Source organism: Marmota marmota, unplaced genomic scaffold (assembly GCF_001458135.2).
Source record: "Marmota marmota marmota unplaced genomic scaffold, marMar, whole genome shotgun sequence".
NCBI classification, from domain to species: Eukaryota; Metazoa; Chordata; class Mammalia; order Rodentia; family Sciuridae; genus Marmota; species Marmota marmota.
In genome coordinates, this window is record NW_026000174.1 from 45027459 (window position 1) to 45042047 (window position 14589).

The following is a 14589-nucleotide window of genomic DNA, read 5'->3' on the forward strand; positions in this document are numbered from 1 at the left end:
TTCTAGGTAAACATTCTACCTCTGAGCCACATCTCCAGCCCAAGATGTAAAAGTCTTAATCAAGGATATGCAGTTAGTTAGTGGCAGAGTCAAGATTAGAACTGAGCTTCTTGAGACCAGGAGTTGTTGCATACCCAGTGACTGCTGATTCCTGGTTCACACTGAAGTTTTCATAAATGATTGGCTAGTTGAAGAACATTATGGATGAAATAGTGAGATTTTTATAAACCAAATATATTCATTTCTAAAGACTCTCTTTTATTCTGAGACTAGCTTGCTATTTCTTTGGGAGACTTTTGTTGAATCCTTAAGTCCCTGCTGTTGATTTCCCAGGCATAGTTGCCCATATGAGAAACAGCTGGGCCACAAAGCACATCTGTAATTGGGTACCTCCATTGAAGTATTGCTGTCTCTTTTGCTCATGGCATGTCAGCATATTGTATACATCCTCCTGATTGATAGTTACATTGATATTTCTCAGTTTTTGCTACTGAGTGAAAATTGCTTATTTTTACCCTCCAGAAGGAATTTTGCCCAAGCCACCTAGCTTATGTAATTTTCAAATGCTTTATTGTGAAAAAAACATTCAGAAAAGTTGAAGGAATTTTGCAGCATATTCTCATATATAGATCCTGCAATTAATGTTTTGCTACATGTCTTTTATCACAGGTTATTCCATCTGTCCATCCTTTTATACATCCAGTAGTCTATTAATTTATTTAGTGCACCTCAGAGTAAGAAGACATCAGTATGCTTTATTCCTAAACATGGATCATGTGAATTAACAGTTCAATGTGTGTATATGCTTTTAAGGTGTTATTTACATACAGTGAAATGCACAAATATTGTCTACTGTTCCACAAGTTTCAATAAATATATACACCAATGAATCTAAAACCCTTATGAAGGTATAGGAGATTTTCATCACCCTGAAAAGTTCCTTCTTGTTACTTATTTCTAGTTTTTGGCTATTATGAATAAAGTTTCTATGAAAATTCTTTTATTAGTCTTTATGTGCACCCATGCATTAATTTTTCTTAGAAAATGCCTAGGAGTGGATTTACTGGGTCATAGGGTAAGTGAATGTTTTATGGCAAACTGCTCAGACTTTTCCCAAACTGGTTGTACTGTTTTACTCTTCCATCAGAGGTGTACGAGAGTTCCAGTCAATCCCATCCTACTGTCTCTTGGTTTTGTTGGTCTTTTAATTTTAGTCATTCTTGTGGTTCTGAGCTCTTATCTCTGTGATTTTAATTTGTATTTCTCAGATGATTAATGATGCTGAGCATCTTTTCAGGTGCTATGGATCATTTTTATGTTTCCTTGCAGTGTCTGTTAGCAAATTTTTTGTCCTGTGAAAAATTGGTTTATCTTTTTATTGTTGATTCATAGCCCATGCTTTAAGTTTAATCCTGGGTGGGTTAAATGCTATAATAATAGATCCCAACATGTATAATGACGTAAATATATTAGAAATTTTTTTCTCACCTATAAGATGATCTAAAGTGGTTTGAGGTTGAAGGGAGTGGGCAGGTGCTCTGCTCCTCACAATTATTGAGGGCTCCAGGCTGAAGGAGGCTCCTTCTTGGTCAGCACATGGCTTTTAAGGTGCTGAAGGCCATTGCTGTTCAGCCATAGAAGGGTTAGCCACAGAGGAGGATGTTGGTAGGTTTAGGGACTAGAGTCACTTCCATTTACATTCCTTTGGCTAGAACTCTGTTATAGGACACACAATTGTAAGGGAGGCTGCAAAATGCAGTCTACCTCTGTGTCTTGGAAGCTATTATATTGTCTAAAATATACATTCCATATTTAGTGAAAACCTATCTAGCTATTTTCTTGTGATATGGTAATAGACTAATAGACATGATCTCTTTTTAATTTTCTGACATTAAAATACTTCTTTTGTTAGAAAAATATGCTGGTAACATATGATGTCAAACAAACAACAAACAAAACATGTCCCCATGCTTGCTAAATGCTTGATGTAAGTGGGAAGTTCTGTATCAGTATTCTGCCTTCTGTTCCCCAATTAGTTTTAATCTTTTACTGAACTGTGGGAGCTTTAGATTTTGGACCTACTATGGGAGGGCACTCTGTTGTCTCCTCCCTCAAGAACCAGCTAGAGGATGCCAAATTGGGTGGATCCTCCTTGGGAACCAGAGTCAGCCAATGTGAAAGCAATTTATTGGGCGTGTCTCCTTGTGGTCAGATGTTGTTGCTGACAAGTGAATTGGGAGCTTTGTAAACTTTAATAATGGAGCATTCAATCAAGTGTCTTCACAGGTATGACTTGGATCCACTTAAAAGTCTTTGCCTCTTACTCCCAAAATACATTGGTCAGAGGAAGGCCATTCTATAGTTATCCTTAGCCTCTCTGAATGGAACTTAAGTGGGTATTTTTGTTCACTGCCTAGAATGCAAGGGCTCTTTCTTCATGATGCTTAGGTTTAATGAGTAAGTTTTAATCCCATCAGATCAGGCTGGAGAATCTGAACATTTTAAGCCTTACCTTTTTATACAGTGCCTTGTTATCTGGGAGAAAGGATGGGTCTTAGCCCATCCATTTCTGTCAGTGAGTTATGTATATAGCCCACAAGGGTCTATAATTTTTAGGGTAACCTGGATAGTAAGTGTTGATGTTACACTGCCAATGTATGGGTTGGAGAGGGAGTGACTGAGTGATTTAACCCTTTATGTACATGTGCTTTCATTTTCTTCTCTCTCTCCCTCTCTTTCTGGAACTGGAGATTGAATCCAGGGCCTTGCACATGCTAGGCAAGTGCTCCACACTGACACACATCCTTGATCCATGTGTTACTTCTTTTGGGAAATATTTAGAAGTGGAATTACTGAGTCACAGTATGTCAGCAGGGAAAACAGGAGACATGGAATCAAAATTTCTAAGTTTTCACTTCTACTTCCTCACCAATATCTAGACAATTCCACAGTTTTTCTTCAAGTAAGAAAGGAGAGGATGATTGCAAAATGTAAAATAAATAAGTAAATATTAATTTGTGTTTATTTTCCCATTTTTATTTTTAATTTCCTAAATTCAGTGACTACTGCTGCTTCTAATACAAAGAATAAAGGAATCTTTCATTTGTTGAGCTTTATTTTTTGAGCTGATGTCTCCAAACTCTCCCTTTCCCTATCCAAAACTCTACCTTTTCTGGAAAGTTTGAGGATTAGCCCTGATCTCAGTGTTACCAGATTTACTTAAGACAGTTCCAAGAAAGAAAAAATTTCTTTTGCAATAGTAATTTTCTGTGTATCTTAAAAGTTTTATTTTTCTACACAATTATTCTGTTTCTAATTCTCGAAAACCAGTAGCAATGTTTTGACCATTTCTGGCTGAAAACATTGTAGTAGTCAAGTAAGTGACTTGGCAATTTGCCGAGAGGAAAGAAGGGAAAATTAGAAACTATTGTAATGGGTTTAGTCTTATCAAAATAGTATGACAGAGCCTTGTTTGAAAAACAAAACATTTCTCACTCGCATAAAGGAGGAGCTGTATTCAGTTACTCTGTTCTTGGAGGCCAGCACTATCAGTATGAAGTCTGATATTTGTTCTTTCTTGTAAAAGGTGTTATATAATAATAATAATAATAATAATAATAATAATAATAATAATAATAAAATAATAATAATAATAAAATACTGTCATTATTATTCTTTTTTTTCCTGGAATTAAAACTACCTTTTGGTTCTCTTCCCAGGGATCCTTGGAGCTATTGTAAATTTTCTTTTTTGCTCCCCCTGTCCCCATGAGGTTACACACCAAGGATATGCAATTCTTTGCTTTGCGTTCTAGAAACCTTAATGTTCTGCCTTGCCCTGAATGTTAGCCTAAGGCTTGTGAAAGTTGTCAGAATCAAAATGGAGTTGCTTGTGTCAAGCCACCACCACCACCAGTGCTAAAGCTCCTAGTCCTGGTAACAAGAATTAGTTACCAAAGGCTGTCAGAGCCATGACTGTGCACAAAGGCCACTTCATCCTTAAACAGAACATGCTTGTGCAAGGGCATCTGTGTAGCAACTGTCTATTCAACTTTGGGCTGGTGCCACCTGGTTATTGATCTTTGAACACCCTTCCTATTAATCTTGTGACCAAGGATTATTGTTTCAAAACAATTTATGAATTCTTCCTCTTTTATCTTTAAAAGCTTCCCTTTCCTCTTAGAATATGCCTGGGGTTTCCACAAGATGCATGTTCCACACTGCAGTGCTCCTCACTTGTTCCCCAAGAAACATATCAGTATTCTTCAGAGAGTCATCTGTATTTAGGTTGACAGGCTGTAAAGGTCGCACATTTGATAGCAGTTAGTGTGTTGTGAAGACAGTTTCAGGTACACTTTCAGATCCAGCAGTTTATGTTCTTTATCAAGACTGTAGTTTGTTTTTTTCTTAATCTTACTAGAGCTCACTTGTTCTGTGATGCATTATTATTATTTTTTGAGGTACTGAGAATTGAACCCAGGATCTTGCATATGCTGGGCAAGTGCTCTACCACTGAGCGACATCCTTAGCATGATGATATATTATTTAATATTTTATTGGATACATATTTATTGAGTATGTTATTATTGAATCCCTTAAGTACAGTGTATAGGATAATTTAGGCAACAAATAGAAAAGAATAAAAACTCTTTTTTGCCTTTTGAGTATAGACTGATTCATATTAACTGATAACCACCTGTTGGCTTAACCAGGATGAGTTCACTTTACTAGATATTTGGGTGCATCTGGTGTTGTGAATTCATTGATTTATTTTGTACTTGAGAACTACCCTCTGGAATGTTTAAGATTAAAAAAAAAAAAAAAAAGAAGGCACATGAGACTGAATGCACAATTTAGCACTGAGTGGCCTACCTGGAAATTAAACTTTCACATTCCCTAGTGATGATAAGCCCTCTGGGCAGGAGGAGTATTAATCAGCAGGTCCACTGCCCAGTGTGTATTTTACGGGTGGTGTGAAACTCTCCTGCTCTTGAGTTGATTAAGCATGTAAATATAGGAAAGCAGAACAGAGTCTGGTGGAGTCCACACTCACGTGTTAGCAGCACTGAAGCAGCCCTCCTTGCTTCAGCTTCTGCCATATATCTTTTTTTTTTTTTTTTTTTTTAAGAGAGAGAGAGAGAGAATTTTTTTAATTTTTTTTTTTTTTTTTTTTTTTTTAGTTTTTGGCGGACACAACCTCTTTGTTTGTATGTGGTGCTGAGGATCGAACCCGGGCCGCACGCATGCCAGGCGAGCGCGCTACCGCTTGAGCCACATCCCCAGCCCTCTGTCATATATCTTGCATTAAACATTTTTCTTTGATTCTTCATTAAAAAAAATCAAAATTCTATATCATGATAAATTTCAGACCAGTCCTGAAGGACAGGTCAGTGTCGTACCTAGTGTAGTCCATGCCCCTCAGCCCCCATAGTGATCTTGTTTCATTATTATTCCACCTGCATCACCTTCATTTTCTGAAGCAAATTGCAGACATGGTATCACTTCATCTATAAATATTTTAGTGTTTATCTCCAAAAGATAGGGGCTCCTTGGAAATTTCACGGTCACATCTAGAAAAATGAACAGTTTTCCAGTCGTGTGATTGGTTTCCCTGATGGTAAAGAAAAGCAGTGACTACAGCAGGTGGGAGACTGCTGTCCCTAGAGAGACCTGCTTGCAAGGTTGGTCCTTGCTGGTGTCTGCGAGTTGGGCTTTGGGGGTGTTCCCACTACCCTGATAGCTGTATTTAAACCGTGTAAATGACAGGGTTTACACTGTACAACTGCTGCCCCTCTGGGAAGCTGAGAGGGGCCACATGACTGGCCCTTGATTTAAAACTTGGCCATTGAGTCTGAAGAGCTTCCCTGCTGAACACGGTTTTACATGTGTGGCCCTAACCTTTGCTGAAGAAACTGGATGTGTCCTGTAGAACTTCACTGGAGGGCTCTTGCAAGCTGGCTCCTGGTTTGCTTCACACTTTGCTCCATGAACATTTTGTCTTTGAGATTTTGCTTTGTGTTCTTTTGCTGTAGTAAATTGTAGCCGTGACAATGACTGGATGCTGAGTCCTGGGAGTCCTAGAGAATCAGTGAACCTGGGGGTGCTCTTGGGGGCCCTTGACATAGTCTGTCTCCTCTCTGTTAAAACTGTTCAAATCCAGATCCCAATGAAGTTCACTCCTTGCATTGGTTGATTTGTGTCTTGAGTTTCTATCTTCTTTGTGGTGATTATAAATAGCGCACATGTGGCTTAGTGTAACCTAGGCAATCAATGAAGAGTCGTCATTAGAATCAGACAGGATTCAAGTTGTGGCTTTGCCCCTTGGGCAGGTTACTTTCTTATCCTTTGTTTTCCCATATTGAGAATGGGATAATAGTTCTCCTTACCTTGAAGGATTGTTGTGAATTTTTGTATATGTAGTAGGGTGTTTAGCTTTTATTTTACTATGCTGCTTGGGATCCTCTTGGCATTATTCTTTTGGGAAGTTCCCTTTATGTTTTTTAGGCTTTCTTTAGTGCCTTTTTTATATGGTTAAAAAAAAGTATTTAAAGAGCAGACAGGTTTATTTTGCCCCAGTTCATTTATTATGTCTGTGTCATCCCAAGGCTCTTGTCAGTGGTTCTCAATCTGTCTTCACTTTGAAATCACGTGGGGTTTTAAAAATATCCTGGGCCTCACCCAGACTGCTATGTCATCAGTCTCTGGGGGGTTATTCAGGCATTGGGATACCTTAAAAAGCCCCCTGGCTGGTTCCTGTGTGCAAGTCACTGGAGAGGCCGCTATCAAAAGGCTGAAGACCAAGGCTTTAGGGGTTTTGTTTGTTTTTGTTTTTTGGTACCAGAGATCGAACCCAGAGGTTTAACCACTTTCCAGTGGATTTCCCAGTGCGCTTAACCACTGAGCCACATCCCCAGCCCTTTTTATTTTTTATTTTGAGATAGAGTCACACTAAGTTGTTTAGGGCCTCACTAAGTTGCTGAGGCTGGCTTTGAATTCATGATCCTCTTACCTCAGCTTCCCGAGCTGCTAGGATTACAGGCACTTGCCACTGTACCCAACTAGGGCTTTAGGATTAAACTAAAGGGAAAGTTGTGCACTTTTGCTCTTTTTTTGGATTCATTTTCTACTTTAAATGAAAAATAAAATTATACAAGTTCACACCTACTAGCTAAATGTGTATTTTCAAAAAGAGAGTGATATACATCTGTCATGGTTACTAGAAAAATCTCAAATGCTCTGCTGCTTCTGCTATCAGGTCACTTTCTCACAGCAGGGTTAAGTGGTGTATGTGTGCCTAGTGTGTGGTCTGTGTTTTGTATATATTTAGCTCTTTTAACTCTTGTATGAACTCAAGGGTGCAGTTATTCTGTCCATTTTTCCAATGAAAAATTGAGACTCAAAAGTAAGTAACTTAACCAGGAGCTACATAATTGGTGATTGATTGGCAGAGCTGGAAGTTGGGCCCCAGCTCTAATCCAGCACTCATGCTTTCTTAAGACATGGTGCCCTCTTGGTTTTTGCCCATTTTGATGTGAAAACAATTCTAGCAGGCTAGGGGAATTTATGAGTATGTGTGAGATCTTGTTCATTAATTTTGCATATTTCATGATCTCTTATTCAGTGTCTTTTCTCAAATAGCTCACAGGACTTTTATAGTTTAAGTTCCCCACCACATCACCTTGTAGAGAAGATTCAGGATTAACTTTATTTTAATATGTAGGACAGCTGTGCACAGGGAATGAATGTTATAGATCCACTCCAGATGTGGAAGTACTCAGAACGCTTTTCTGGTATGTGGGATCGGTCTGTTGACTTTCCTCCTTAGAGCCTGTTCAGTTGTTCTCCCAGGAGAATGAAACCAAAGCTTGGCTTCTTCTACATTTCCCTTGATTTCCCAGTGGGCAGGGAAGACACTGGAGAGGCAGTTATCTATGGTCAAAAAAACCCCATTGACCATGGATTAGGATGAAGCTAAGAGCTGTGAGGTACTCTGTGAGGCTTAAAGAATGCCTCGGGAGAGACATGTCCTGAGAGGAGGGACAGCTTGGAGGCTTTTGATGTCACTGAAATTGAAGAAATGGGTGGGTCAAAACTAGTTCTTAATTACAGTAAAATATCCTGTTTCGTTTCAGAGACATTTGACATTTTTCGGACATTAATACTATATCTTATGAGAAGTAAGATATTTTCAGTGACAATAAAAGTCACTTTTTTTTTAAAGATAGAGGTGAGAGAGAGAGAGAGAGAATTTTTAATATTTATTTTTTAGTTTTCAGCAGACACAACATCTTTGTATGTGGTGCTGAGGATCGAACCCGGGCCACACGCATGCCAGGCGAGCGCGCTACCGCTTGAGCCACATCCCCAGCCCGAAGTCACTTTTTTTTTAATCAAAAGAGATGTCACAAGTAGCTGGCATATCGTCTTGAGAGAAATGAGTGCCCTGTACAGGATGGCACCCTTGAACATCCATCCTGTAACAGAGTGTTGGTTATCCCTGTGTGAAGTGCTAGCCATTTTCTCATGATCAGTTTGGACATTCAGTATTATGCACAAGTGATCCTTTTTAGGGCCTCCTTGTCTGGGGACTTTCCTTGTGGAACCCTGTGGCTCACTGTAGAGCAGGTACTGAGCCAGCTGGCAGGCTATTTAGCTGTCTTTCTGCTCTTCAGAGCAAGCATCTCAGCAGACTGGGATTGAGACTTGTCGGGATTTCTGAGACTTGACTCTAAATTTCAGGCAGTTTTTGAAGTATTTAGTACTTTGGACACAGGGAATTTTAAAAAAAGGGCAGCAAGTAATAAAAAAATTGCATGGTGATGTATCCTGTGTCAGTGTGTTCCGAGTTGAATTGTTCTGACTCTCTTACACTTTTTTCCTTTCGTGTTCATGTAGAAACCCGATGTCCTGACCACCGGAGCTGGGAATCCAGTAGGAGACAAACTTAATGTCATGACCGTAGGGCCCCGTGGGCCCCTTCTTGTTCAGGATGTGGTTTTTACTGATGAAATGGCTCACTTTGACCGAGAGAGAATTCCCGAGAGAGTTGTGCATGCTAAAGGAGCAGGTGAGAGCTCTGTTTGTTTGGTATAAAAAAAGATTAGTTCAGAATACCTGGGTCAAAATTCCTTCCCAAAGTGTTGGAGGACCTTGGATAGAAGTGCCAAATGTCTTTTCATCAGAGAAAGAAAAAATGTCTACTAAAAGGGGAATTAGTAATTACATAGTGGTTGATTCCTTGGATTGAACAGTATATATAAAATGTTTTATTTTAAAACAGCGATCTTCCATTTCTTCTATCATACTGCTTGGGTTAAATGGTGCTCTTACTACATACTGAAATGAACTGCAATATTGAGCATAGTTGTGTTAGAGTGGTAGGTTTGGGTAATTTTTCCTTCCTTTTTGTCTAAAACTTCTGTAAAAATTTGATCTTGCTTTTATGATGGAAACAAAAAATGGGAATGGGGTTTAAAAGAAAGCTAAAAACTCAGTAGGAAAAAGAGCCCCAGAGAAAGAAATGAAACATTCTCTTGGCCTGCACCCTTGGACTTCCAGTTAAGATTTCCTAATTTCTTCAGTTCTTCCTCCTAGATAGATTTCTTCTGTCTTTTCTGCATGTGTCTTTTCTATCATGACTTAATATGCTAATCAATTTGTTGTTTGGTTCTGAGGCATCCTTGATAACTGTTAGAACTGTTTTTTCCCTGTATTTTCTTCTCTTCTTTTTAATTTTTTTTTGATTGTAGAGGGACACAATACCTTTATTTTATTCATTTTTATGTGGCGCCTCATGCATGATAGGCAAGTGCTCTACCACCGAGCCATAACCCCGGCCCCTTTTCTTCTCTTCTTGTTTTCTTTCTCTCCTAGGCCCTACCTGTATCAAGGCCCTCTGAGATCTTGTGTCTTTGGGTTGACTTTGACCAATTACTTCTAGCCCCACTCATTTCTTCCTCTTGGCTCCAGCTGTGTGGCACTTACTTGAACATGAATGATAATTGAGCTTTGCATTTAATCTCACTGTTTTGTGTTTGGACAGCTCCTCTTCCTCCCATCATATTGGAAGCTCCTAAAAGGCTGGTGCTACACCACCAGTTTCCTCTCAACACTAGGTGCCTGTTTGAGAGGCTGATAGTCTGAGTGATGGTCTCATGGTGGGTCATTTTTATATCTTTCTCATTAGGTGCCTTTGGCTACTTTGAGGTCACACATGACATCACCAGATACTCGAAGGCAAAGGTGTTTGAGCATATTGGAAAGAGAACTCCGATTGCAGTTCGATTCTCTACTGTTGGTAAGTCAGTCTGTTTGCATGAGTGGTATTGTGCAATTCAGCCTGTACTTTATTTGGGATATTTATAACTTAAAAATTTCAAGAAAACTTATTAGGAAATAGGAAACAAGCACTTCTCCAAAACTTAGCAAGTTTTACAGCAGAAAAAATATTTGGAGACATGTAAGAAATTACTCACATTTCTGTTTGTTAAAGTCTTGGAAAATCACTCTTATAACAGAGGTTACCTCTGCAGTTTTGTGACATTTGGGAAGAGCTTTCCATAAGTGGTTGTCTCAAAGGGAAGCATGGAGTAAGGCTCTTATTTCATAGTAATGGTAATAGCTGTCCTTTATTGAGAATTAAGTCTGTACCGACCATGGTTAGCTGCTTTACAGACATTAATGCTCAGGTCTGCTTTGCAGAATAGTGTTATTCCATTTCAGAAGGTTAAGTGATTTTTCTCAATATCATACTGTAACTCTTACACATCACAATACATGATTAATTTGGCTTCTATGTTAGGCTTTGTGCATTTAAAAATATTACAGAATGCAAAAATAAATCAGATTACAAAATAAACTTATATTTTAACTGATTTTCTTAATGTTAACCTCATAGTTTTGACATCTCACTCACTTTATCTTTGTAATTATTTTCTTCCCTTATATTAATTTAAAATTTAATTACTAGTTTAAACCAAGTTATATTAAATGGATAATCTTTTGAGCTGTTATTATATATGCTCTCTTATTACTCTCAATTAATTGTTTTGTTTGATTTGTAGATCTAATTAGCTGGTGGGTGGTAATTAGATCTACCCCAGGCATGTAAATGCCTACTACCCCAGGCATGTAAATACCTACTTTATTTCTGGGAAATGGATTAGAAACTACAGATCCTAATGTTTCTTTTATGACTTTTGGTTTCTTGGAGGCAGAATACTATGACTTATGCTTAATTTTCCCATTTGACTCTCTCAGCTGGAGAATCAGGCTCAGCTGACACCGTTCGTGACCCTCGTGGGTTTGCAGTGAAATTTTACACTGAGGATGGTAACTGGGATCTTGTTGGAAATAACACCCCCATTTTCTTCATCAGGGATGCCTTATTGGTAGGTGATAGCATATTTTATGTTTCACAAATGTTGCTTTAAATTGATTTCAACTACTCTGTGTAGGTTGGCATGTGAGGAGAAGCCTCAGGAAAGGCAAAAAGAAGAGAATTTGGATTATCTGGATTGTCCTTTTAAATATATTTTTTACATTTAATATCTTTTTATAAGATCAAATGACAGCAATTACTGTTAGTCTTGGTTTTGGCATTTCAAGATTCATTGCCTTAAATGGGAAGAGTATAGTTTTCCTTGCAGAACATTGAAGATTAGTCAAAAGAGGGGCTTTGCCCTAAAATATGTAAAGGATGTCTCTGCATGCTCTGGTGGAGGTGCATGTAGACCTTGATTGTGTGTGTGTGTGTGTGTGTGTGTGTGTGTACATACGTACTTATTTTTCTTTAAGGAGATACTTTAGCTTTGTATATTTGAAAAAAATACTTTAAGTATCTTAGGTACTACTTGTATGTGCTGAGTAAATTTCATTTTAGGGTTTAACAGTTTAAATTCTAGTATTGTTTAGAATTATGATCCATAACTGAGCAGTAGGCAATGTATATTGTAAGACACCATAATTCCTATAAACTTAGTTTTTGGAATTTTTTCTTTTTTCCCCATTTAGTTTCCATCCTTTATCCACAGCCAAAAGAGAAATCCTCAGACACACCTGAAGGACCCAGACATGGTCTGGGACTTCTGGAGCCTACGTCCTGAGTCTCTGCATCAGGTGGGAACCTTATTTTTTCATTGAATTATAATACATCACTGGGGTGAAACTGTTAATTAGGCCTCATGATTCCCAGATAGGGCTGCTTTATAGGAATTGTCTTCTGACTTTTTTCTGGGATGTTTCTTCAAATTTCTTGATCATGAAGAGTTTTATAATGACTGATTTTATTTCTCATCATTAATAGGCCTTTATTGTTGATGCTCGATAACTGGAAACATTAAAATTGACACTTAGCAATACTAAGGATTAAAGTCTCTAGTCTGAGATGAAGCTCTACATTAGGAAAAAAGGGGAAAATAGTACCAAACTATTTTGCTATTAAAATGAATTTTGAATAATGGCTTAAGCTAGTTTTCAGATTTGTTTTAGCTTCCCCCCATGGAATTTTGAGTCATGACATTAACGATTCATTTATCATCCTGCTTTGAAACTTTTCTCTTTGTTATTTTCTATAAATGAAATAATACCAGTAACTTCCCATGGGATATTGGTTGGTATGTTCTGTGTCGTTAAGGGATTTTCTGGAAACTTAGGAATGTCTTAAAAACCTAGGATGTTTTGATTTAAACTGAAAGATTTGAGGCTTTAACTTCTCTTCCTTAGGTTTCTTTCTTGTTCAGTGATCGTGGGATTCCAGATGGACATCGGCACATGAATGGATATGGATCGCATACTTTCAAGCTGGTTAACGCAAATGGAGAGGCAGTTTATTGTAAATTCCATTATAAGGTACATGTTGCCTTTGAGGCAGAGGCTCCTACTATTCACCTCTCCTTATTCCTTCTGAAGTCTGAGCAGGAATTTGGGCTTCTCCCACTTCTCCCTTTCTTCTACTACCTAGGATAGAAAGTATTGGTCTAGTTGATCAACACTGTGAATATTGTGTTGCCCCCCACCCCAGTGAGTAAATTCATGCTGCTCAGTTAGAGCTGTGTGTAGTCTCTCTTTGATCTCTACTTTATGCATGGCCAGAGGTAGCACATAGCTACTGTCAACAGTTCAAGCTTTTTTTGCCCCCCTTTTGGACCCTGTAAGTTCTGTCACAAATATAAATAAATAAAAAATATATATATGTATATATATAAATATATTTTTTTCAATGCTCATTTTGTACTGACTCTCTGGGTTAGTGTTTCTGGTGCTTGTTAAGATTTTCCTCTGGAGTGGGAAGACAGAAGGTTTTGGTTTGAACTCAAAGATAGGGAGATGATTAAGGAAGGCTTCCAGGCTAGGCAGAAGGAGATTTCTACCTAGGTTATCCCAGCTTCTTGAGAGTTCTTTGTTGGAGTTTGGAATCAAGCCCTAGCAAATGTGAAATGTTGTGGGGCTCTGCCTTTCCAAGCCCAGAGTCATTGCCCTAAGCATAGATGCCTTTTAGGGTCCAGAACAGGATTAAGGCAGATTGGTGCATGTATCAATCTTACCATCACTTCTAGTATCTCATACTATTGTCTCAAAAACATTTCTCCTAATTTTTTAGGTGATCCATTGATTTATTTAGCATTTATTGAGGTTGTATTTTTGAACAAGGCAAAAAATTAAAATCAGTTACAAATGTCAGAAGACAAAATAATACTTTTCTTTTTTTAATTTGCTTTCATATACTTAGATCAAATTACTTACTTCTGGAGAAGCTTGGGGGAACTTTTTAATCAACTGAAATAACTTAAAGAGCACTCTCTTGGCATTTATTACAATAAGTGATATTACCAGTGAACTCCAGAGAGCTAGTTAAAAATAGAAGCCTAAGAACTTCTGTTTCCAAATACTACTGCTAAAATAGGCAGAAGGAAGTGGCTTCCTGATCAATGAAGTATCCCTTTTAGTGACATCCAAAAGCCCTCTTCTCTTCTATCTTGTCTTAATTTTTATCTAAACAAATTGTGTGGGTATATCATACACGGAAACACTCATCTTTCCTTGCTTTTATGACTTGGAACAGTTTCAAGAAGCATTGGCTTGTAATTGCCAAAAAGAGTCACTTAGAGCAAGACTAAAGGACTGTGTGTGGGGCAGCCAGCCTAGTTGGTAGCTTTGGAGTTAGGCTAACCTGAATTCAAATCTTTACTTTTCTGCGTAACTGAGACCTTGGGCATGTTACTAAAAGTTCTCTGTGCGCCAGTTCTTTTCACTGTAAAGTGGGATAATACTGCTGGCCATGGAAAGACTGAATTGCTTACATGTCTGCTCATCAAGATATCCTGAGGTAACTGAGGTGTTTGTGGAGTCATCAGTCTATATTCTTCTGACCTATGAGGATTCCTTTCTAAACTCAAGGGATTCAGTAGAGGCTATAAGAGTATTTCAATATTATTGCACGGTTTAATGTATTAGCTCTTTGGGTAGTCTGCACATAGTGAGCTTCGTGTTTTAATCCTGAAGGTGGCCTGGCGTTTGGACCAATAGTAAGAAGAGTTCAAACTTTGCCATTTACTAGACAGAAATTGAAATTTCTGTGATAGAGATAGAG

The 14589-nt window shown here is 38.2% G+C and overlaps 1 protein-coding gene across 1 annotated transcript in view; it reads left to right on the forward strand.

Annotated features, from left to right (window-relative positions):
* The window catches only part of Cat (catalase), a 33173-nt gene that overhangs the window by 1332 nt on the left and 17252 nt on the right, over positions 1-14589 (forward strand). The window contains exons 2-6 of the mRNA XM_015477762.2: positions 8895-9066; positions 10186-10296; positions 11259-11389; positions 12012-12116; positions 12723-12848. Coding sequence (XP_015333248.1) covers positions 8895-9066; positions 10186-10296; positions 11259-11389; positions 12012-12116; positions 12723-12848 — 645 coding nt within the window. The remainder of the gene's footprint in view (positions 1-8894; positions 9067-10185; positions 10297-11258; positions 11390-12011; positions 12117-12722; positions 12849-14589) is intronic.